At 43.1% G+C, this 24,111-nt stretch overlaps 2 protein-coding genes across 2 annotated transcripts in view; one reads left to right on the top strand and one right to left on the bottom strand.

The window, feature by feature from the left end:
* The window catches only part of CCDC93 (CCC complex scaffolding subunit CCDC93), a 35,873-nt gene extending 23,878 nt beyond the window's left edge, over positions 1 to 11,995 (top strand). The window contains exons 17-23 of the mRNA XM_083865656.1: positions 810 to 881; positions 1,150 to 1,258; positions 3,808 to 3,890; positions 6,929 to 6,966; positions 7,836 to 7,920; positions 8,581 to 8,694; positions 9,865 to 11,995. Coding sequence (XP_083721782.1) covers positions 810 to 881; positions 1,150 to 1,258; positions 3,808 to 3,890; positions 6,929 to 6,966; positions 7,836 to 7,920; positions 8,581 to 8,694; positions 9,865 to 9,918 — 555 coding nt within the window. The 3' untranslated portion in view covers positions 9,919 to 11,995. The remainder of the gene's footprint in view (positions 1 to 809; positions 882 to 1,149; positions 1,259 to 3,807; positions 3,891 to 6,928; positions 6,967 to 7,835; positions 7,921 to 8,580; positions 8,695 to 9,864) is intronic.
* A 2,777-nt stretch (positions 11,996 to 14,772) lies between these two features.
* Positions 14,773 to 23,110, bottom strand: LOC310911741 (5-hydroxytryptamine receptor 5A-like; the record flags this gene model as incomplete). Its single annotated transcript, XM_083865657.1, has 2 exons — positions 14,773 to 15,587; positions 22,337 to 23,110. The coding sequence occupies 2 exons, from the start codon at positions 23,108 to 23,110 to the stop codon at positions 15,255 to 15,257; spliced, it is 1,107 nt and encodes a 368-aa protein (XP_083721783.1). The 3' UTR covers positions 14,773 to 15,254.
* Between the last annotated feature and the right edge of the window lie 1,001 nt (positions 23,111 to 24,111).

Raw genomic sequence — 24,111 nt, forward strand, 5'->3', positions numbered from 1 at the left:
CAGAGAAGAATCTCTGGGTGTTGTGCTGAGGGCTGTGCATATCTCTGACAGAAACAGGTCTTCCTCAGAAAGAATGTCTCTTTGCCTGGGATTTTCTTAGAAGTGGGGTTATCTGAAGGATGAAAGCACAAGCTTTCAGTGGCTCAGTGCACTGCATGCAGTGAGCAGCTGTCACAAGTTAGGCTTTAACACAAGTGCATCCAGACTGATGGCAATGAATAATGAATGAACAGAAAAGGAAAAGCTTCAATGACTTTATTTTCAGTGGGTAAACATTTGATGCCTTCATGCCTCTGGAACAAGGCAGATTACAACTTCCATGATGCTCAACACAGCATGAAAAAATTAAAGTGCAAACTGAAATCTTGAATTTTTTAGCAAGAAAAAGTTACCTTGAAGTCCACACTGCAGGAAGTCTAGAACACATATCAGAGGGTTTATGTTCTGTTCAGGTGCCTTGTTTATTCTTAACCCCACCACTGAATCAAAGTATAAACACTCAGACAAAGGGTGCAGACAATCTTTGGATTTGTATCTTCATTTAAAGTGTGACTTCTGTAAAGCAGTGCAAAAACTATTGATAACTCTTAGAAACTAAAATATCAAAAGTTAAAACTTATCTAAATAGCCTTGTTTAGAGTAAATGAAGTCAGACTTTTAATATAGATAATAATTATTTTTAAAAAGGGCAAAAAATGAATGGTGGTGTAATTGTGGGAGCCCAAGATAGGCAGAACAGGAAAACAAGCCTAATCTGCCATTTTTGCACTACGTATGCTACACAATTATTTTGGGTTCTCAACTTCCAGGAGCCAAATAAGATTATAGAACAGCAGTACAAAGCTGAGAAAGAGAAACTTCAGAAGCTCCGCCTGCTACTGGTGAGTTGCTCTTTGTGTTCTTACTTGTACAGAATTGATTATGTTTGTCTTGTCTTGTAACTTCTAATACTTCGTTTTGTTGTTCTAATTTTAACAAGTGTTTCTGTCACAAATCAATTGCAAAAACAAAAAAATTGATCCTCAGCCAATGCTTTTAGTTTTTAAAATCAATTATTTAATAACAAAGTATTGCTGGGGGGGCTTCATCCATTTTAAGAAGAGAACAAGAAGAGGCTTTTGTTTTCTCCCCTCCTAACTTTCTATTCAGGCACGAAGAAACAGAGAAATAGCCATTTTACAACGCAAGATTGATGAAGTACCCAGCCGAGCTGAGCTCACACAGTATCAGAAGAGATTTATTGAACTTTACAGTCAGGGTATGTATATCAAACAGGACCATCCTGCTGAAGGCTAAAGCCCTGAAAGGAGGGCATTTGCATTTTAAGCATATGGCATGTAACAACAGCATCTACTAGTTTGGTGGTATTTTAAAGGTTTTTGGTATTCATGTTACACATCATATTTTTGAGGCTTTATAAGCTGAGCTTTAAGAATTTTCTTGAGGGTGAAACTCAATGCACAAGATCTTTGGACTAAATTTTGTCTGCAGCAGGTTCTGTCATTAAGGTTAATGATCACTATGTTCTGAAAGTCGTTAATTCACCATTTACTAATGAGGTTGCTGTAAGTTTGAATTGTGTTTAATTAATTTGCCTTACCAATAGATTGCTTTTATTGTTTCCACTGACATGACTTAACTGGTTCTGAACCAAACTATGTCAAGAACTACAAAGTAAAAACAGTCTCTTGAGGAGATTGAGGTTTTTTTCATTTTTTTTATTAACACAATCCTGCAATATTTTGGTAGGAGCAGAATACAAATTGTCTTTAGCTTTATGGTCAGAAATTATAAAATTGGAAAATGTGCAAATGGAATAAAATTTCAAAGTTGTTCCATTAAACTGATAACAGACCAGTATGCTTACTGGTGATACATTCAACTAGCTTGTGTGTTAGCATTAAAAACCTAGCTAATGATTCAGAGGTATTCTGTATTTATTAAATGTATGTGTGAACCAAGCTCTGGAAAGGTGAGCAGTTCCAAACTGATTATGTGAGTGTGATCTGAATCCCTTGCCCTGGTGAGACATCTCCAGTGGGACAGTCCTGCGCTGTTCTCCACACGTGTAGTTTAACTCAATAGATGGAATAGATGTGAGTACAAGTCCAGTACTTCTTCCCCCCTCTTTGCTGTGCCATGCAGTTTATTTAATCAAGTCCAGCTATAAAGAACTTTGGTGTTTTTCCTTAAATTTTCTGCACATTCTCTGTCGTGTCTAATTCAAAGTCTCTGGTCAGAGCTACCTGCTCAAAAGATGGAGCTTCCTTTATATCTGAAGTACAGAGAGACTAAGGTCAAAGAGACTTGTGCAGCTTTGGGTGTGGATTTAAGACGCTTTGAATTTTATGGGCCTTTGTTTTCTAAAGTACAAAGTGTGAGTAGTGTCTCAGGATAACACACTGCTCAGTCATGGCTGGGAATGTGTGTGGTACAGGCTAAGCTTTAGAGAAATGAGCTGGAAATCTCTAGCCAGTTTTTCTTTGAATTGTGATATTTTTAGAGGTACTTAGAGGCTTTTCATTTAGCCAGATTCAGGTGAACCTTCAGTTGCCAAAATGTGGTTTTTTTTAATTTTGATTCAGACGGTGTTAGACAAGACAATCTTCAGCACTAACTAAGAACCTTAGTGATTTCTGTGATTTTTTTTTTTTTTTTTTTTTGTACCAGAATCCTTTTTGGTTATAATATTCAGTGCTTTGGTTTAGACCTAACTGAACCTCTTCCATGGAAAACATTTAAGAGTATCAATGATCCAGCTGGTTCCTTCTTCCTCTTCTCCCTTTGTCTGTTTTACCTTGCATGGGTTCTGCTGTGTGTCCATAAGGCTCCATAAGCTGGCACAACTTTCCAAAACAGGTGAAATCATGAAAGGTTTTTTGAGTTGTTATCCACTGGTGAAAGACTTGTGAGTACCAGAGCTGCTGGAGGAACAGGAGTGGCATGAAGGAAATGGTTTGGGAAAGGCCTCTCTCATTTGGCAGCAGTTCTGCAAGTCCCAGACTAATGTGCATGATTTCACCAAGGTTTATTGGTTTTAACCCATACATCTTTTCCAGGTTCTGGTTTCTAGCCAGAATGACTTTTGCTGCCTGTTGAACTCTTTCCTTGGGAGTCACAAATATATTGGATTTCCTTAGGCAGTGAAGAGCTAAAGACTAGAGGAACACTCAGCAGATTTGAGTATCATCTTGTAGGCCCAAGGAAAGGCCTGGCTGAGCCTTGCCTTCCCAGCTGAGCTCTGACCAACATCTGCTGAAAACACCTAAACCAGAAAGTATTATTTAATTCTATCACCACACACAGATCAGAAGAAGATAAAGACTTTAAAACAGCAAAAGCTTTGTTGGGCATCTTGCACATGTGTAGCTTGACATTTATAGCCTAATGCCCTTTTTTCCACACAGTACTACCAAGATTATCTGCTCTTCCCTGTCCTTGCTGAGCCTCCAAGAGCACAGGCAAAGCCAGTGTGAGCAGTACAGCTGCCTGGGTGGTGCAAGGGTAAAGTTTGGGAAGGAAGCGTGAACAGGCAGCTGATGGTGCCAACATGTGTTGGCAGAAAGGACTGTCAGCAGTTGGGGCTTAATTTAGACACTGAGCTGTGTTGTTCTTGTAAGAGATGATAGCTGGAAACCCTGCTGAGAGAAACTCTGGAAGGATGTTCCTTCTGCATGTACATGAGGCAGTGTGTTCCATTATTGATAGTGGAAAATATGTTATAGAAAGCCTAGGGAGTATTTTTACAAGATTCCATTTTACCTCATGTTCTTTTATTATTCTACCCCCCTTTTTTTTTGTTTGCAGTCTCAGCAACTCACAAAGAAACGAAGCAGTTTTTTACTCTTTATAATACACTGGATGATAAGAAAGTATATTTGGAAAAGGAGGTAAGAAAATATTATTGCTATTTTCTAAGTATTCAGTCTTTGGGAAAGGAAATAAAAAGCTTTTGCTTGGCTTTCACCATATTCAGTCCTGTCAGAGCAGAGTTACTGGTCTTGGTAAACAAAAATGGAACAACTGAGTCGTAAGAATATTTGTAATCTTGGAGGGGAAATGGTCTGTGTTGTAGAATTGCTGTTGGTACAGCGTGTTTAAACCACTCACTGTGCTCTCTAAACATGAGTAACATTTGATCAGCAAATATCTCTGTCTTGCTATCATAGCATCAAATTACCCTTTTTTTTCTCCTTTTAGTCAATACCTTTTATTATGAACCCAGGCCACAGTCAGTAACTTTAGAGAGCAAATTTAAGCTGCTGTCAGCAACATCGGATTTAGTTCTGAGGGTCTGAGCTACCTACACTTAATTTGCTGGTGATTTTACTGGGTCAGAAGAGTAGTTTCCATGAAAGAATGGTTTTTTCCCCTCTTTCCCATCGATGTCAGGTTCATTTCTTTCTTGCGCATAACTGAGGGATTTCAGTCTTCCTTTTGCAATGACAAGTGTTTCATTTCAGTAAAGATGGAGAAATAGGAGGAAACAGGACGAGAAAAAATATTACGACTTTTAAAATGCAAAAAGTTTTGTTACCTCAGATTTCTGTTTATTCTAATAAAATAAGAACAGGCTAGTGAGTTTTGCATTATTTAGATATATTTCTTTAGTTTGTGAGACAAACAGTGGTCAAATTTCTGACTATGTAAAAACACTTTTCAGTGTCCTTTCACATCCTGTTTTGGAGATGATGAGCAAACATTTCCTTCCCTTAAGCAGCTGATTCTAATCCACGTTAGATAGTTTTCATTTTTTCCATTCAGAAAAGTCATATATCATATTTAAAAAATGAATGACATAGAAGCTATGTTACTTAACATTACTTTAACTTCTCCCCTACATTAACATTTAATACAGATTTATTTGTTTGGTGTTTTTATTTTATTTTTGGTTTGTTTTTTTGTTTTTTGGGTTTTTTTGAGGGCAAACCTGAAATTTTAAAAGTTATAGACTGGTTTTGAAATGGAGACATAAAAAGCAGATTATAGAGAATATAGAAACAGAATATAGAGGAGATTTATTTCACTGTTGTATAAACTGGGAGTACTCTTGCCAAAACAATCCAATGCCTTTTGGGGGTTCACAGGGGGAATTCTGAATGTCTTCCTGTGCCATCTTACCTTAGTTAAGTGTATAATATCAATGAGATTTCCTTGAGATGCATTTAGTATTAGAACCAAGGTTTCAGCAACTAGATATTGTCTAATAGTGTATAAAAAATGTCTTTGGCATCTGTGCCTCACAGAGATTTCTGGAATATACTTGCACTTTGTCTCATACTTGGGTTTTGGGGAGATTCTTTTTTCCCTTTTTCCTCCCCAAACAGCCCTTTCGTAAAACACTCTGAGCATTGTTGCTTTAAAACAACAATAGTAAGAATAGTTGTACAGTTGACTTTTGGCTATTGAATTTTTAGTTCTGACATGAAAGGTCTCTGTGATCATGGCTCATATTTAACCCTATTTTGAGAAAAATGCGATTTTTTACAAGGCTTTAAAAGTAATTTTTTTCATAATGTCTTTCAATTTAGGGATGTGTCTGCTGATTTCACTGTAGTGTAACACATCCACACTCTTCCCATGCAGTGGTTGTGCAGGGTTACTCTTCCTGGCTTGACTGTGTTCTGGTATGAACTGTAATTATGTTCTCAAGCACAGTGGAATTATCTTGAGGCAGGGATGAGAACATGGCAAATATTGATGAGTAATGCAATAATTTCACTGCTGTAAATAACAGGAATTCTTAAGCACCTTGGCTGCTTGGGAGTCTGTTCAGAATTTGTTTGAATTTTCCAAGGGAAAGTCAGGAACACCTGCAGATTCTGCCATGCCTGTTTATTGCTGTCTCATTAAGCTGGAAGATTTTAGATTTAGGAGATGAGTTCAGCTTTCTGTAGCATTGGGGCAGGTGATTGTTTGCAGCCCTTGGGTTTGCTTAGTGCAGAACTCTTCAAATACTCATCAAAAGGAGAAACTGCTTGGAAGGCTTAACCTCAGGAGACTTGCAGGATGTATTCAAAGCTGAGAGAAAGGATCACATTAATTGCCAGTTGTTGAATGTTAATGCTCTCAGCAGTATGTAAAAAACAGGAAAAAAAATCAAAGGCGGTTAGGATGTGTTCCATACAGTTTTATTAGGTGGGTGAATTTATACAAGCAGCAAAATATTCCTGGGATGCTGTTACAAATGTCAATTTTTGTCTTCATTCAGTGCAACGTTACTGTCTTGTAAGAGCAGCCACACCTCTGAAATGCCATTCTGTACTTTTTACTAGTTCACTTTTTAGCATCCAGTAAAATACACATAAGCAAAGTGAGTAATGGTGCGTGGCTGGTAGGAAACCTATAAACTTTATCTGCACAATCAAAGCAGGGCAGGAATTGACCTGCTGCCTCTACACTGCTTGGAGAGTCTTCAGAGCCTTGTGTGGAAATAGTTCTTCAGAGTCTGTTGAGTGGTTCCCGTCTCAAAGGCAAAAGTGGTTTTTTCCTGTTTATTTGTGAAGTGCTTGTGTACAGTCACTGTTGAACACTAGACCAGCACCTGCAAGGTGTTTTTATGTCAAATTTCAATACATGATGAACACGTGTACAAGCCATTTTACTTTAGTGTTTTAGTTTGGGAAGACATCGTGTTGGAAAACTCTAAGTGGAATAATTGAATGCCAGTAAAATTAAAAATCTCAGTCGTGTGGTCCAACACTTCTGCTTCTGTCATTCCACCAGCGGGATAGATTTTACTAAGGCAAAAGGATTGTGATTTATCTTCTGAAAGAAAACTCATGGTGATTTTTGTACATCTGTCTGCTTTTGAGGGCATTATCTATGTAATAACTTTCTTTAAACTAAAATTCATCTTATTGTCTGTGAAAGCTCATACCAGAAAATATAAATGTGTATTTTCTTCATTTTTTTTTCCAACTCACAGGTTAACTTACTGAATTCTATCCATGACAACTTCCACCAGTAAGTTATGGCTCTTTATCTCTTAATGGTTGCAAAGAGTGGTAGAGTTGGTTGGACAAATGGGAGTGGGCATCAGTTATAGAGACTAAAAATTTCTTAGATTTTATAGTCATAAACTGATTTATAGAATAGTTTATTAACTCTGTTTAAGCCAGTTTGGGGAATCGCAGACTTGGAATTACGTAACTTTTATAGCCAGCATATGTTTTTAATATCTGACTCTTTAGATGTGAAAGTTCAGTTATAATTTTCATGGAATTGATTTAAGTCTTTTCCTCCTTTTTGTGGAGTTGTGGTTATTACGTTATGTACAAAACATTAGACTGGGACATATTTCAGAAATGTTTATTATAAACTACCTCTGTATTTGAAGATTTTGATATAGTGTGGAGTCTAGTAAAATTGTAGTTGCCTTAGAAGTTCATGGTCAAATACCAGTCTGTGAATCAGCCAGTGTTTATTTTTCTCTAATGATTTTAAGGTCTAAAATGACTTCTAGGCTTTTCCTATTACAGTGTGAAATTATTTTGTACATTTGTTGTTCTCCTAGACCTCTATTCACCTTCTTACCATTCACAACAGAGGCTTTTCTTAAATTATGTTTGTATTTAGTTATTAGCAGTTGATTTCTGTAGAGCACATGAGAGCAAGGACTTGAGCTGACAGGAGAACCCCTGGGATGGGCTCTGAGCTCTCTCTGTGCCCATCCCTTTGGTAGCTCACACCACCTGAAGAGCTGCAGTCAGTGGTAGCAGTGATTAAAAGGATGAATTTTTACACAGAGCACTAAGCAATGAGAACTTTGGACAGCTGCAGGTGAGGCACAGTGTCCCACATCCCTGTCAGGTGTTCCATTCTCTTCTTTCCAGAGCCATGGCATCGTCTGGATCTCGGGAGCAGTTTCTGCGGCAGATGGAGCAGATTGTAGAAGGCATCAAACAGAATCGAATGAAGGTCTGACTCCTCTCACTTTCTTTGCCAGAACCTGGGAATTATCTCAGCAAAGCCTCTTGGATAATAATTGTGCATAAAAAGATCCATTAGATGAGGTGCAAATTAGGCAAGCAACTAACAAGAATTATTTCTTTTCACATCCCTCAGAAACTTCTCACCACTAAATGTCAATGAATAGAGTATGACAGAGGTGTTTTAACACCTTTGTCCTGACAGGAATCTTACACCCCTCAACTTCATTACTGGCAGTGTAGTGATTTAAATGCCTGAGACAGCTGAATGCCACTGAAATCAGTGAGAACTCTTCCAATTTGGACTGTGTGGGTGCAGTCAGACCTGCAGCTCAGGCAGTTTCTCAGACTGGGAGCTGACTGAAGCTGCTTTCTGCTGCTGAAGAGGGTCAGCAGCACCTCAGAGTCCCAACCATCACATGCCCTTGTCCCAGTTGCACCTACAGTGCCACTGGTACTTGAGAATTCAGCATTAGGCTTTTCATTTTTAAGAGCTGACTTAAGTGTTCACTGCATTTCAAGCACGAGCCCGGGGTATCATTTATGAAGTATGTGTCTCCCCTTGTGCATTATAGGCAGTTGTTCCTTATGCAGTATGTCCATGTGTATCCCATACATATGATCTCTTGCCCTTCCTGCATACCAACAGATGGAAAAGAAGAAGCAAGAAAACAAAATGAGAAGAGACCAGTTGAACGATGAATACTTAGAGCTTCTAGAGAAACAGAGGCTTTACTTCAAAACAGTGAAAGAATTTAAAGAGGTAAGAACACTTTTGCTGTGTTCAACTGTCATGTGTTCAGTGACTTGTGCATTAATGTATGCACAAGATTTCCTGATATGATGCTTATCACACCATTTTCATGATGTATCTTGGTCATTTCCTCCCTGTGAACTCTGAATTTGATTCTGGGAGTTCTTTCACTGCTAGATTGGCACCTCTCCATGTTACAGGGAGAGGTTGTCAAGGAAATGGTGTATTTTGGTTTTCAGGGGGAAGCTCTTGAAGATCTGTGAGCAGTTAGGTATTGGAGAAAAGAGGGGTGTGGAAATGTGTGAATAAGGAGGAAATGCAGGGTCTTGGTCGTTAATCTTCAGAAACCAGCCTTGTTGCCTAATGACTGTGAAAGCACTGTATAACACTTCATTGATTTAGCCTTTCCCAAGCTTTTAATCATCATGGGCTTTTGTTACTTGCTGTCTCCATGAGAATGAATGAATGAAAAGGAATGCTGCAGGCAGAATTGTCATTTGGCTTCATATGTTCGAGGAAAAACATCTTTGTGCAATTATTCCTGCTTTGTTCTGAGACAGTTCCTTCCTGTTTCAGACACTGTACTCTGGCAGAATGACAGGGGCTGTTCAGCTCCTTGTCTGACATACAGGATTTTACATCCTACTTGCAGAAATTAGATAGATTTATTTTTAGGTTTTTTACCTATTTTTCTTCCATTGCCATGTGAGGGAATTTCTGCTCAACTCTGCTACCCTTAAAAATAAAAGAAGTCATGGTTGTGGTACTGAACACAGGAGTACTTATGTAAATGCATTTCCTGACTGAGAGTTGTTCTCTGAGCACTGACTCTTTTGCAAACTGTCTTGCGAAGTTCCAAATCACCTACAAGTAATCTCCATTTCAGATTTATTCTATTTATAAGTGAAAAGCTGAATTTGCTTTAGCTACACGTAACAACTTCAGATGGGTGGTCAAGCAGAGTTCCTTCTGGCTTGCATGTCATAAAGTTTAATGAATATTGCCACTGGAATAACATTACGGACGAATCAAAATTATTTTCAACTCATCACTCATTCCAGACTGCTTTGGATTTTGGAGATGTTTCAAAATGAAAGAAAGGGTTTGGTTGTGTTGGTGTGGAGATACAGGTATCAGAGCTGAGAGCAATTCCTCCTCCTGTGTTTGCTCTGTTTACAGGAATGCCGTAAGAATGAAATGCTGCTGTCCAAGCTGAAAGCCAGTTCTTCCTGAGGAACTCCAGCTGGGGAAATTGACAGAAGATTGTTCAGTCCATTGAATCTCTTTTGTAAGGTGACAGTTATAACTGCAATGTAGATATATAGATATATATAAAATATATATATACACACAGCTGTAAAAGTCTGGTTTTTCCAGTATGTGTTCAGTTTACATTCCCTCATCACATGGCTGTATTATTGATTATTGCCTCCACTACACAGTAAAGAGTTAACACAGTACAGCAAAATAGAAATACTGTCTAATTTTATTTATTTGGGTTTGGGTTGTTTTTGTTTTTTTTTCTACAGTAAGGACAGTGGGAACGTTTTTTATTTGGGTTTTAACATGGAATTAGGTGAAAATTCTGGAAAGTTTACATGTACTGTGTACTATGTCCACTACCACACAGGATTAACTACTACTGCGGAATGCAGTAGTTTGTTAATTTTGGCCCAAAAAAACCCCACAGAATGAAATTCTTCAAACTTGCTTTACCAGCTAATAACTTCACATTATTTTAGTTTACACTCTAGCCATAGATAGGATTCCAAAGGATAACAATTAATTTCGAATGGCTAAGAAAATGAAAACTTACCTTGGATAATTCCTGGTGTAAAATTATAGATCTATATTTTTATAAAGTCTAGCTGTTGTATAAATTCCTTTGAAATTTCATTTTTATATATAGAGAGTGTGCTTGTTAAATTAATAGCTCCAGGAAAAAAAAACACCTTAATACTAGGATCACCACATTATCCCCGGCTGGGATGAAAATCCAAGTCTGTCACCTGTAATATAGGAAGATAAAGATTGAAACATTCTGCTCTAATGAACTGATGCTCACCTTTGAAGACAACAACCTACTTACCCTGCTGAAGATTTTTCTCTTGAAAGTTCAGAAACTTTGTGGGACACTTTCTGAGACATTTTTTGTATCTGTATATACAGTATTTTATAATTCAAACAGTTGCTTTTTTGTACTTAACACCAGGATTTTGGACTGACTTCTTAATGTACATGCCAACTTGAGGAGAAGAAAACCCATGTTCCTTTTTCCCACTGACACTGATGACAGTGCTGTTCGATTACTTTCTATGGCAGCAAATATAAAATAAAGAATATTTGGAACCCAGTGACATTCTGCTATTGTGTTTTTAAGGTGGAACTTGCCTTAGAAGCTTTCCCAGGGTCTTGAATTACAAGTGCATTAAAAGATGAGTCGTGTCCATGGTCAAATGAGTCACTGTTTTTGTGATATCCTGTTCCTTCAGCATAAACAGAAAGAAAACCTTCCTACTGAGCCAGCTGGAACCTTGCTCCCCCACACTGGTTAGTGAGGGAATAGATCTGGGCTGCTCCTCTTGCATCTGTTCAAAAAGTCGGTCTGCCCAGGGCTAGCAAAATTACAAAAGCAAAATCAGATTCCAAGTCCCTTCAAAGAAGGAAAAAATTACATTCAGCATTCCTTCAAAGAAGGAAACCTGCACTGAGTGCTGCTTACAGACTTTCTGTAGTCAGCTTTGATATTAGGAGGCATTATTTCTGTCTACAAACTTTGTTCTCTATAGAAACTGTAAGGCTCTGGTTTGTAAATTGAGTAACTCAACTTTGGCACCAAGGTGAGACCTGCTTGGGAATTCAAGCTGTGCTGTGTTTGTGTACCATGCAACTCTAAAAAAAAAAAAAAACTTGAATGGGCATTTCAATTTGGGATTTATCATTTTAATCACAATTGCTTCTTAGCATCAAGCAAAATTTCCTTACTAGGGTAAATAATGAAGTTGCATGTAGAATAAACAATGTGATTATTTGTTCAGTATAATGGTAAATTTTATGGTTACCTGCTACAAACACAATAACCTGGAAACTTCCACAAGGAATATAAAAAAGTGTGATCCATTGCTCTGACTAGGAGCTTGTGATTTTGACTAAGATACAAATCTGAGGTTTGTGAAGATGTGGTTGTTGCTCACAAAGGACAAATCAGAGTCCAGATCATGGCTGACTGTCTGCTGTACATGGAGCCCAGGGCAGATGGCCACTACCTCTGGTGTGAAGCCTGTGTGAAAAGGAGAAGAAAGGAGGCTGGTGAGGGGTGTGAAAGCAGTTCCGTCAGCTGTTCCTTGTTTCTGGCACAGGTTCTGTGTGTTGGGTGCCATTTCTCCTCATACCTGGGGAGGAACAGCAAGGAGAATCTGCCTTAATTCCCCATCTCAGCTGGCTGCAATTGAGGAAATGAGACTTTCTCAGAATTTTTCTTCAGCATTGCTATGTTTCCTTGTTTGAAAGAGGTCTTCCCTGACTTCATTTGCTGTTATCAGGCTTGTGAAGTAACATTTACAGGACTTGCAGCAAAACTTAATTTATTTATTAGGGTTATTAGCATTATCTGCTCACACTCATCTTCCAAAGCCCTTTCATTTTTGCACATTCTGGGCTCCCACAGCACAGCTGCTGCAGGATGTAACAGTGCCCTTCTGCTGAGCAATAGGCTCCAGTAAGTTTTTCTAGGAGCAAATTCAGTGTCAGGAAATAAAGCTTAAAACTAATAGTCCACTGCTTACTAGCAGAGATGATTGGTGTACTCCAAATGGGCAGCTTCTATTGGGCAAATAATGACCATAACATCTAAGCTGTGCCAAATGATGTCCCTTTAGAATACCTGATTTTATTTTCTTTTTGTTTGGGTAGTCAGGACACTGTGTCATTTATCTTAGTTCATATGGGAGCATCCAGCACATTAGGCTGATAACATAACAACCACTGATAACACATTTTCTTTGCTCCACAGTAAGCTGTGATTACACCCCAGAATTTTACATCTCGAATTATGTGCTGCTGCTCTTCTAAATGCAGTCTGCATTTAGAGCCAGTGTGGGAAGTGGATTTTGTGAAGAGCTTTCTAAAGACACTGTAATGAAATGAAAGCTCTGCTTGCCTCTCGTCGCCTCTGGGTGCGGGGGGAGGCTGGCTGTGTGAGCCTGTCACTGCTGCTGGCACAGATGCTTGGGTGGGCACAGCACTGGCTGCTTATCTTCAGAACTTCTCACAGCAAAATTTCAGAGGCCCAGCCTCGCCTCCTAAGAGAGCTAAATTCATCCTTGAGGAGGAGAGCTGTGTCAGTGCCCTGCTGCAGCTCTCCCGCTGGCTGAAGGCTCTCTGCTGCAGGTCAGTGTCTGCAGCAATGCCCTGCATGTGTGCAGCTGCAGGAACTGCACAGGGGCCTTGCAGCTCTGTGCTGTTCTTCCAAGTTCCAGAGGCCAAGCCATGGCAGAAGGTGCCAGTGTTGCTTCAGGGGGAAGGGTTCTGGAACTGGAATTGGAGCTGGGTGCTGTTCCAGTTGGAGTGTGCAACTGGACATCACTGCAGCTCCTGCAGCCAGGCTGGGATGGGCCAAGGCACCAGGACTGGTATTGGATTTGTGTGATAGGAATGACTTGGCTTACCAGGCTGAGGGAGTACAGGCACTAAAATCTGTCCAAAACATGATTATTAGAAACTTCAAGAGTGCCACATGCAGAAGATTTATATGCTTTTCTACACCAGCTCAGGTTTTAGAGCAGTGACTCTCTCACATGAAAAAAATCAATTGACTTGAAAAATTGTCAGTGGTTCTGAATGAGGCTGCAGGTTTTAGTAACACTCAATCTCTTACATATGTGCCTTCCTTCTGGTTTAATTAAGCCTCCAAACACTGGTTTGAATTGTAGCTATTCCATATGCAGACAAGTTGAGAGTCACAAGGGAAAGTTATTTAAATTGACATTTAAGTCTGAGTCACTATCTAACAACTCTTTGAAATTCTAGGTTATTAAAATTTCTCAACTCCCACTGAAAGTGAGAGAAGTATCCTCTGCAGGAATGCAAGACTCACAGGTGGCTGTGGCTGCAGGCACAGCAGGTCACACTGGACTGTGACAGCAGTGCAGGTGTGAGGTTCAGCACTGCCTGAGCTCACCATACACTGTGCTCCTGAGATACAGCCAAGCTCCCTTAAGCCTCCTGGGACTGTGTGTCAGTAAAAAGCTGCCATGCTAGAAATACTCAGAGATGCCGTCAGCTCTCCCACTCAGAGCAGGGGAGGAAGTAAAACCCACCAGAGAAACAAATGTGGAGCAAGATGCACTTGGCAGTAGGCAAGGAAATAGATTATTTATGTATATTATATATATATAATATATTCAGGTCAGGGGTGTTTGTCATCTTGGGAAGATGATTTAAGGCTTGGGTTTGAATCCCTTTGGGTTTTGGGGAGTCATTTAGACCTGTTGATGGTGTGAACACCTTTGTTACAGCAGAAGGAAGTTGATGCCACCTGACAAACTGTGGACTTCAGCCAGGTTGGGTGATGAGCACATTTATGGTGCAAGAGCCCCAGACATGGTGCAGGCACCCACCTACCACTGCCAGGCAGCCAGATGTTGCTGCCAGCACACCTGGTGTGACTGAACATCTTGTTGGGTGTTTGTAACACAGATGACTGCTCAGTTGTATGGTAGCATGAAATAACCATGCATACAGTCCCTGTTCACTTGCAGGTGTTGGTGTCTATCTTAAGCTCACCTGGGTTTCATGAAACAGGGAAAGTCTGAGCCTGGCAGAGTGAGAGGGGACAACACAAGTGAAAAACCCTCACTAGAGCCTCCTGTGGAAGCAGTGAGAACACGTGCTCAGGGGCTCTGAATAATTCTGTACTTGCCTCCCAAGTTTCACTTAACCCCAGGGGACACAGCTGACCTCTGTTTGACCTGGCCTGCCCATGAAACCCTGCCGCTTGCAGAGCACACAGCCCTTCAATCCTGGCAGGGTGTGTTTCTGAGCTGCCTGGTCACCCACTTTAATTTCACATCAACTCAATGACTGATTGACTGCAGCATGTTTATTCCCTTCCAGATAAATCTCCAAACCGAAATCAGCATGCTGCCCGTTATCACAAACGTGTCAGTATTGCTCAATTAGCAGCTCCCAGCGGTGCCTTTGCTAATGAGGAGAGCTCCAGCACGGCCCCGGGGCTGGCTGGGCGGGATGAGCCTGTTGGGTGTGACAGCCGCGGCACCCGACACACACAGAGCTCCGCTGGCACACCTCAGCCTGTGATGATTTGAAGAGCAGACAGGAGGCATTCCCTGCTTCCACCTTCTTTGCCAACCCTGGCGTAGCACAGATGTATTTCTAAGGGGGAACTGTAAACTCTCAGTAGGTTTATATCCAGACATCTTCCATCTTCTTTTTCACTGCTCCTAAATCTCCTCAAGTAGCTCTTGTGCATGAAAACTGTACATATCACAGGCATGTTTCCCTCAAGAAATCTCTTTATTATGCAATAATTTTCTCTTCTGTGTCCCCTTTTATCTTTGCTTTACAAAAAGGTTCTTGAAGGCATTGTTGTAGTTTTTGTTAAATGCTGTATAAATTAGAGGATTAAAGAAAGAATTTGAGTAGCCAAGCCAAAGAAAGATGCTTTTCCAGACGGGAGGGATGTTGCAGGAACAGAGGGGACTTATTAATTCTGTGATGAAGAAAGGGATCCAGCACAGTACAAAAACTCCTATTAAGATGCCAACCATCAGAGCTGCCTTTTTCTCTTTCTGTTCTCTCCATGTTTCTCCATCTGTCTGGAAAGTGATAGCTGCACGACGAGCTGTAAACACCATCTGTGGTTCCTGCGAAGCTTCCTTCACCTCAAACAAAAGCAAACACAGTTTCTTACCAAGACAGTTTGTTTGAATGAAGTATTACTTTTAAATGACAGCACAACATCTGTGCACCTACCACAAAAGGCCTGAACTCCATTCCTTCCATGCTGAAAGAAAGCAAATGCCCCAGAGTGCCAGAGTTAACCAGGCTCCTCATTACCCTGGAAAAGCTGCCAAGTGTAACTGACAAACAGAGCTAAATAAAGAGTACCTGGCACCATGTGTACTGTGGGATTCTTTTCCAGTTTATTTTACTGGAAGTCTTCATACCTAGGTGGAAATCAGGTTAAGGCAGGCTAACAAAGGCCTGTGTCTGCTGCCTATCCCTGCACAGACTCATGCTGATACATGGCCTTTAGACACTCTCTAGGTGAATTGCTTCAGCAGGGATCTTGGACTGGATGATTTCCAGAGGTTCCTTCCAAGTCCAGCCATTCTGTGATTCTGAACTTTCTCAGAAAGTACTCCATTGCCAGAAAAACACCATTTCAATTAGCCTGCAGTTCAAACTCTGGCTTTAGCATAACTTATATAAAAGAGGAAAAAAATTCAGCTACTCCAGTGCTTCTTGTCTCCTCTCGCTAAGGGCAAGACATTCATCTCTGCAGTGAGTACAGTGCTCTGGGGCAGAAGTTATTCGTGTGCTTTGAGTCTGACCAGATGAAGACACTCCCTAGAGATTCTAATCTGAAGACTGAAGAGTCTGTGATATTAAAGTTCTTCTAGGTGCTACAGTTATGAAAAGAGTACAATAAAAGCAACAGTTTAAGGCTGTAAAATTTGCCTGAGTGGATAATTCACAGGGACTGCAAGACTTTGACAGCACTTCAAATACGGGTCATTGTTAAATTAGCTACATATTCCACAAGCATGTGCTACCTTTGTAATAGATGGAGGGCCTCTGCTCAGGATGAGCACAGCAATTCAGACAAGGAAGCACTGGCAGTGGCTGAACAATCACTCTTCAGGATGGATATCCCTGTCTGCACCCCCAGACACGACACAGGGCTGCACAACGCAAGAGCAGCAGATTATGGGTGCAGGCAAATAATGGAGGAAAATGAAAATCACATCTGTTCTGACAATTAAAATGGGACACCCCTCATGTAGCAAGGATCACACCATTTGTCAGCAGAAGGACTTGCTCTGCACGTCCTTAATCACACTCTGCAAAAAGGGATGAATGCATGACACGAGGACAAATCTGTGACAAGCAACCATGAAATATTATGTCTTAGCCCTGAGGAATAGTTACATAAGTGCCTCTTGGGAACAGCCACACAAAGGACATTGTCATGAGCATCAGGCACAGTTTGGTCCTGTGTTTAACCTTCAGCTCTTGCTCAAAAGATGGAGCCTGCTGTGTGCCATCATCAAATCACAGCCTTTTCACTACTTCTGACTGCAGAATTTTCTAGCAGTGACCCTTCTATCACTTAATTACATATTGTAAGAAAAAGTTATTTCATTTCCTTTGCTAGAAGATACCTCAGTCCTCAGGTGTTTTGCAGAATGAAGCCTGCATTTACAGCCTGGTCAAGCTCCTGCTGAAGTCAGAGGAGTTTTTACAAATTTCACTGGTTGTTGGGTCAGGCCTCTGAACACAAAACAGCAAGTGCAAATAGATCATGCTACATTTTGTAAATTACTTGCTAGAACTAAATGCAGCTCTAACTGTACCAAATCTGCAGTTCCCAGTGCCAGTCCCAAGGCTTTGCATGACTCCAGTTTCCACTCTAAGTCACAACAGCTGACCTTTATCCTTGTACCACACAGAACAAAGGACAAGTATGGAACCTTTACCCCCAATTTGGGCACACTGATGAGCACTAGCAAGCAGGCTGTGACAGCAGAAGAGGTGGTCACAGACTGTAAATTAGAGCAGTCCATGGAGATGCCTGGGGTTATGCTGGAGCCATCTCTGCAGTGCTGCACACTGTTCTCACTCGGTGTCTAGCAGCACACTCTGCCTCAGGCACAGATTTCCTCCCATCTGCACAGGCAGTGCTCCAGGAGCACTGAGGAAATAGCAGGAAAGGACTGAAATACGAAAGGACTGCTACACTGAAGCCAGAATTTGGTTCTGAACTCATGAAATCAGCTATTTCCAGGACAACGGGCTGTGGGAAGTGCAGAGATGACTGCTGTTCTGTGAGAATAATAGAGTAAATGAAGGAAATGAGCTCAAGTACAAATCCTGCTACAGCCACAAAGGAGTTTGGTTTTGGTTCCAGAATTTATTCTTCTGTACATTGATCAGCAATTATAGTTCAATGCCCCTTCAATTTGATTTGTCCCCATTAAATTACTGGTTCCTAAATGGCTACATGTTCCCAGAGCTGTGTGTTCCCAATTCCTGTGTTCCTAGAATGTCATAGAAAACATGCCACCAAGGAGCTTCTGACAAAACCCCTTGATTTAAAATGTTCCTTATAGCTTTAATGATTGTTATTACTGGTCCTTCGTGGCAGGTGCTCTGTGTGTGTTTGTCCTGCACCTGCAGGGTCTGCAATCACAAAACAACAGTAAAGATGATAAACATCAATCAAACCTGGCTTAGTACCACAAATTCAGAGCTTTGCCTATCCCAGTGTGGTTCAGCAAAGGTCTTTAGTGCCTCAGTGCAGCCCTGGCTCTTTGAACAAGAACGCGAGAAACTAAATGCACAACAAAGGATCAAAACACTGAAATGTCTACGCTCTCTTGGATGCTCCATCAACATGACAGTTCATTCGGCAGGGAGAAGAACACCCACTTTCTCTCACAGGATTTTCTTCTGCTATAAGCAGGACTAACTGAATTTCTCCCAAGAAATCACTACCCACTCCATTTTGCTTCCTGCCTCACTCCTTTCCGGATGTTTTTGGCAACTCTTCTGGACAGGTGAAAGTTGTTTCCTGACCCATCTCTTTCTACTTGTACAAAGGCAGAAATAAGAAATAAAAGGCCCATGATCCCTTCAAAAAAGAAGAATCTGTTTTTATTCCCACATTGTCCTGGCTGGTTAAGTGAGTTGCAGAAGTTGAATAGGCCAAAGTGCAGAACAACAGAGCACCTCTGGATCTCTGGGGCCTGATGTTATCCAAAGTGGGAAGGATTCTCACAAAACTCTAAGGTTTGGATCATCCCTAATGTTTTTATACACTATATAAGTACTTTGAGAAGGGGGAAAGAAAAAACAACAACAACAACAACAACAAAACAAAACAAAACAAAACAAAAAAAAACAAAACAAAAAAAAAAACACCACCAACTTCCAACAATCATCAACAGAAATTGATTTTTAACTCCTCCTATGAAAATTTAAACCTGATTTTGCAATTGCTACGTGTAAGCAATGCAGACATTCAGATCCCATCATCCTTGGTTTTGCTGGGCTATCCCTATGCTACAAGGGATTTCATTGATTTAAAAGGGCACTACCCAGCAGGATCTGCTGTTTTTCAAGCAGTCTCATTTATTTCAATTGGACTCTTTAGAGAGAGAATTATTGCCTGCTGTCAACAAGATGTGACAGAGCATAGCTCTCTGTCAGTGATGGCATATCACCAGATTTTTAATGAGGGTCACCCATTCAGTGTTGCCTGCAGCATTCACTTTTTAGGGAGTTTCATAATTGGCAAACAAACAATTATGAAAGCACCAGCTTAATTTAGGATCCCAATTCGGCAATTATTTTATTTCAAAGGAAAGCAAAAAAACCAAGTTCTCATTAAAACCTGAAGCATCTCAGATGCTTCTCATGTCCATCTCCTTCACCTGAATTTTTTTCAATGGCTTTGGAAAAGTATTTTTCAAAAACACAAGTAAAATTTTAACCAAAGAATGACTCAAAATAGATATTTTGTAGCCATTCTGCTCTGCAGGTCTGTGAGAGTGTAGGAACATAAGGTATGGAAGCCAATGCCCAGTTTCAAAGAAATGTCTATTGTCTGTGAAAAAAACCCAAACCATTATATATATATATATATATATACACACTTATATATAGGGGCAACCTGCAAAGCACTTTGGTGCCTGACTCTGTTGGCTGACAAACATCAAGGCACCACCCTCACTGCTCCACTTTGCGCATTGGTTTTCCCAAGACATCCCTACTGGCATCTGAGTGCTATGAACTCAGACCTTTTCTGTCCTTACACTTGCCAGAATTCACCAGCTGGTTGCTCCTCAGGCTGTGAGCTGCAGCCCTGCTGTGCAGTTCCAACCCAGCACTACCTGACAGCTCATTCCTGAGGGCAACACAGACATCTCTCCCAGCAGGGATCACTGCTGCTATTGCTCACCTCCAGGCTGGGAAGCACTGGAAGCCTTTGGCATAGTCTGCCAAAAAAGCCTCACTAATATTCCTCAGATCAAGTGGTGCAGGGCACCTGGGGTAAGAACTGACAGAGATGCAGAGAGGAATTCACATCCAGAGTCACAGTGACAGAAGGAAAATGTTGCCAGGGCGAGCATGACAGGTGAGCATTCTCTGAGAAGGATGGAAGAAAGTAGAGGGAGGAGAGACATTAAGGGAGAAAGAAGGAGGAAATTACAATGAGCTGATGGGCAAACCACAAGAAGCAGAACAGAATTTGCCCCGTCAGAGAGGACAGAGCTGATGCTTACAGCCTGATCAGCCCTGCATGTGGAGAAGAAAAGCTTGGCAAAGTTACCTTTGTGTTTGCATGTTAAAAAAAAAAAAAACAAGGTTTTGCCAAAGAAAGTAGTGATGTGTGTGAAGATTCCCCTCCAGAATTCACAGGGGAACTGCTACTCTTCCTGTGGATGTGATGGATCCTACTATCACAAGCTTAAAAAGGATCAGGATAACATGCAGTGAGTAAACCTCAGTATCTTAATTTAGAAAGAAAACAAGAAATGCATCCTGAATGCCAGCTGGCTTGATCCATGAGTTCATTTAATGTACACATGCAGCATCAGCTCTTCATTCAGGAGAGGAGTAAAGTTTGCATCTGAATCACAGAAGTCTTTTAATTTAAGTCAGCAAAAGGAGCTGCTGGGACAATGGAGGAAGTTGCCAGTACACAGCAACTGGAGATTCAAGAATTCCTGTTGGGAGAAGTTAGTATGTCAATCACACCAACATGAGAAAGAAGACCTACTCCAGCAAAGGCTTGAGCATTTGCTGGTATTGCAATAACCCCTCCTGAACGGGTGTTTAGCTCACTCTGGCTGAGCCCTTTTGTCAGAGCAGCCTAAAGCAGCCCCCAGAGGTTGCATCAGCAAAAAGCACTTACCTGCAGCCATGCTGGGCCCACGCTGGGCCTCTTGCAGACAGAACTGGGACAATTTGCAGACAGACTCTGTCCTGCTAAAACTGTCACTGAAAGTGTCTCAGCTCATTTCACTTCCAGGAATTTTAGATTCCAAACAACTGGTCCTGTATGGGTATGTGTGTATGCAGAAGATAGAGCATGCAAAACCACTACAAATAATCAGCTGGCTTTTGTGCTTGAAGGAATTATACATTAACTCCAAGCAATACTTGCATCGTACTTAGAAATTTGGTGCAAACTAGGGGCTGAAGATCGTAGGAAAAAAAATGCCACTAGAGGAGACATTCTCAACTTTTCTAACATTGTTTTTGCTTTTTCATAGATGGTATCTTCATAAATCAATATATATTAAAAGTATCTCCAAGACATGATCCAGATCTGTGAGTCTAATCACAGTTCTTGCAAAAATCTGGGGACAAACGTACAGGCTCTTACTTGTGACCCTAATAATGAGTTTCCTTGACTTCAAATCAAAGATAGGATTTTGCAGGGGAATGAGGCTCTGCAGGATTAGCCCCAATGGAACAGAAATGTTCTCTGTAGGTTTCTCTAACATCACACAGCTCAACTTTGGCTACTGGGAAGGGACTGGGCTTAGGAAGTGCAAGATGCAACCACAAAACCATAAAGACTGACTGGTAGGAGTGAGAGCAAGAATGTGCGAAAGAAAGCAGGGAAAGTTTACAAGCACGGTGGAAGCATGGAATGGGTGACAGCAGCATCCTGCAGAGAGCCTGACTGATGGAGCAGAAGGAGCCAACCCCAACCCCTCTGAAGGGACACAGCTTTCCTGTCAGCAAGGTGTATCCCCAAAATGAATGAGACCTCCCAAATGGCTAGGGCACTGCAGGATTACAATCTTTGGGAAAGGAGAACGCAGTTTTGAAGCCAGCAGGTAATTTAAAACCAGAAACGACTGCTCATTGCTTCAACACTGTGCAGTGAGCAGTATTCAAGGTAAAATATCCCAAGGACATATGTATATATGTATATATAGAGAGAGAGCGTAATTTGCTTACCAGAATCTATTCAGACACACAAAGTCTGTCCTGGTAGATAAATGTGCATTTATCTTGGTACAGGACCTGGGGATCTGTTTACGTCTTATTTTTACCCCACCAACGCTATAAAAAGCATAAAGAGGAAAAAAAACTCCAACAAAGAGACAATTTTCAAAAGTCTCTCCCGACTGGCAGCGAATGCACCTGTCCCTTACTCTTATACAAGGAAAAAATGAGAATAAAGCTCTTCTCCTGGAGCTGCACTTTTTGACTGGCTAATTACTGCTCACGTCCAGCCTGTGACCAAGTTAAACTCACGGGGGAGCCCCAGGGCACCTCTCACCCTTCGGGCTGAGCCGAGCTCACCAGGGCAGGGGTGAGGAGGTGAGGAGCAGCAGGATCTCAGCTCCAGGAGGAGCAGCAGGGGCTCCCCACCCTGGCCCAGCCTTACCTGGGCGGCCTCGGGCAGCGGCCCCACGGCGTTCCTCCTGCGGCCCCCCGTGCGGAACTTGGCCGCCTTGTAGATCTTCCAGTAGACGAAGAGCACCACGCAGAGGGGCAGGTAGAAGGCCCCGCCGGTGGAGACGATGGTGTAGGACGGGTCCTGGCTGAGCTGGCAGCGCTCCTGCTCGGGGCTGTAGGTCTGGCCCCAGCCCAGCAGCGGGGCCAGGGAGATGGCGGCGGAGAGCAGCCAGGTGAGAGCGATCATCGCGTTGGAGATGCGGCGGCGGGCGAGCAGCGTGTACCGCAGCTGCCGGGTGACGGACCAGTAGCGGTCCAGGGCGATGGCCGTCACGTTCCAGATGCTGGCCGTGCAGCACAGCACGTCGAGGCACACCCAGAGCAGGCACAGCTCCCGGCCCAGCCGCCAGCGCCGCCCGGCCGACAGCTCCTTCACCAGGCCCAGCGGCATCACCAGCGCCGCCACCAGCACGTCCGACACCGCCGTGGAGGCCACCAGGTTGTGGGGCACCCGGTGGAAGGCCTTCACCCGCAGGATGGTGGCCAGCACCAGCAGGTTCCAGAGGAAGGTGGCCACGGTCAGCAGCACCAGCAGGGTCAGGATGAGGACGGTGAAGATGGAGAAGGGCTCCCGGCCCCTCCAGGCGCCGCCGCCCAGCACTGAGGAGGAGGCGTTGGCGTCCATGTTGGCGGACGAGGCGTTGGCGCCCATGCCGGGCTGGCACTGGCCCCGTGGGGAGCAGGGGCTCAGGCTCTCCGCCATGCCCGGGGCCAGGGCTCGACTCGTCACCGCTGTCCCTTCCCAGGCCGCCGGCACCGTCCCCAGCCCCGCTGCCGGCGAGCGGGAGCCCCGCACCGGGACGCGCCTCCGCTCAGGGGCCGCCCGCCATGTGCCGCCGCGCCAGCGCCGCCCGCGCCTCCCGCCCGCCCCTCCGCACGCCCATCCCGGGCTCCTGGAGACGGGAGGGAGGCTGGAGAAAGGAGGGAAAGGCGGCGGGACCGCGGCGAAGCTCCAGCACGGGCAGCGAGGGCGGACGGGCGGGAAGCACAAGCGCTGCCGCCCCGCCCCAGCGGCCGCCTCGGGGGCGGCGGGAGGCGCGGCCGGGCCCTGTGGGGAGCGGGAGGCGGTGCCTCCCCGGCCGTGCCCGCGGCCCCGTGAGGGGAGCGGCACCCGCTCCTCACGGAATTCTGAACTGCCGGGGCTGGAAGGGGCCTCCGGAGATCATCCCGTCCCGCCCAGGCAGGGTCAGCTCGGGCAGGTGTCGCAGGAACACGCCCAGGTGGGTTTGGAATGTCTACGGGGAGGAGACCCCGCGCCCGCCTTGGGCGGCTTTCAGTGCACTGCCACCCTCGGTATAAAGAAGTTCTTCATAATTCTGATGTTAAACTTCTTATGTTTTAGTTTATGGCCATTACTCCTTGTCCTGTCGCTGGGCACCGCTGAAAAGAGTCTGGCACCATCCTCTTGGCATTTGCCTTTGAGATGTTAATGTGCATTAATGAGATCCCTCTCAGTCTTCCCCAGAGCGAACAGGCCCGGCTCTCGCAGTGTGTCCTCAGCAGAGAGATGCTCCAGACCCCTCAGCACCTCTGTGGCCTCTGCTGGACCCTCTGCAGTAGCTCCTTCCCTTTCTTGTACGGAGGAGCCCAGATTTGGACACGATGCTCAGATGTGCCTCCCCAGGGCTGAGTAGGCAGCAATAATCTGTGTGTCCCCACAGACCCAGGTGGTGACAAAACACCTCTTTGTCCCCATGGACCCCA

The sequence above is a fragment of the Zosterops lateralis genome (assembly GCF_965231275.1).
Source record: "Zosterops lateralis genome assembly, chromosome: 7".
Taxonomy (NCBI): Eukaryota; Metazoa; Chordata; class Aves; order Passeriformes; family Zosteropidae; genus Zosterops; species Zosterops lateralis.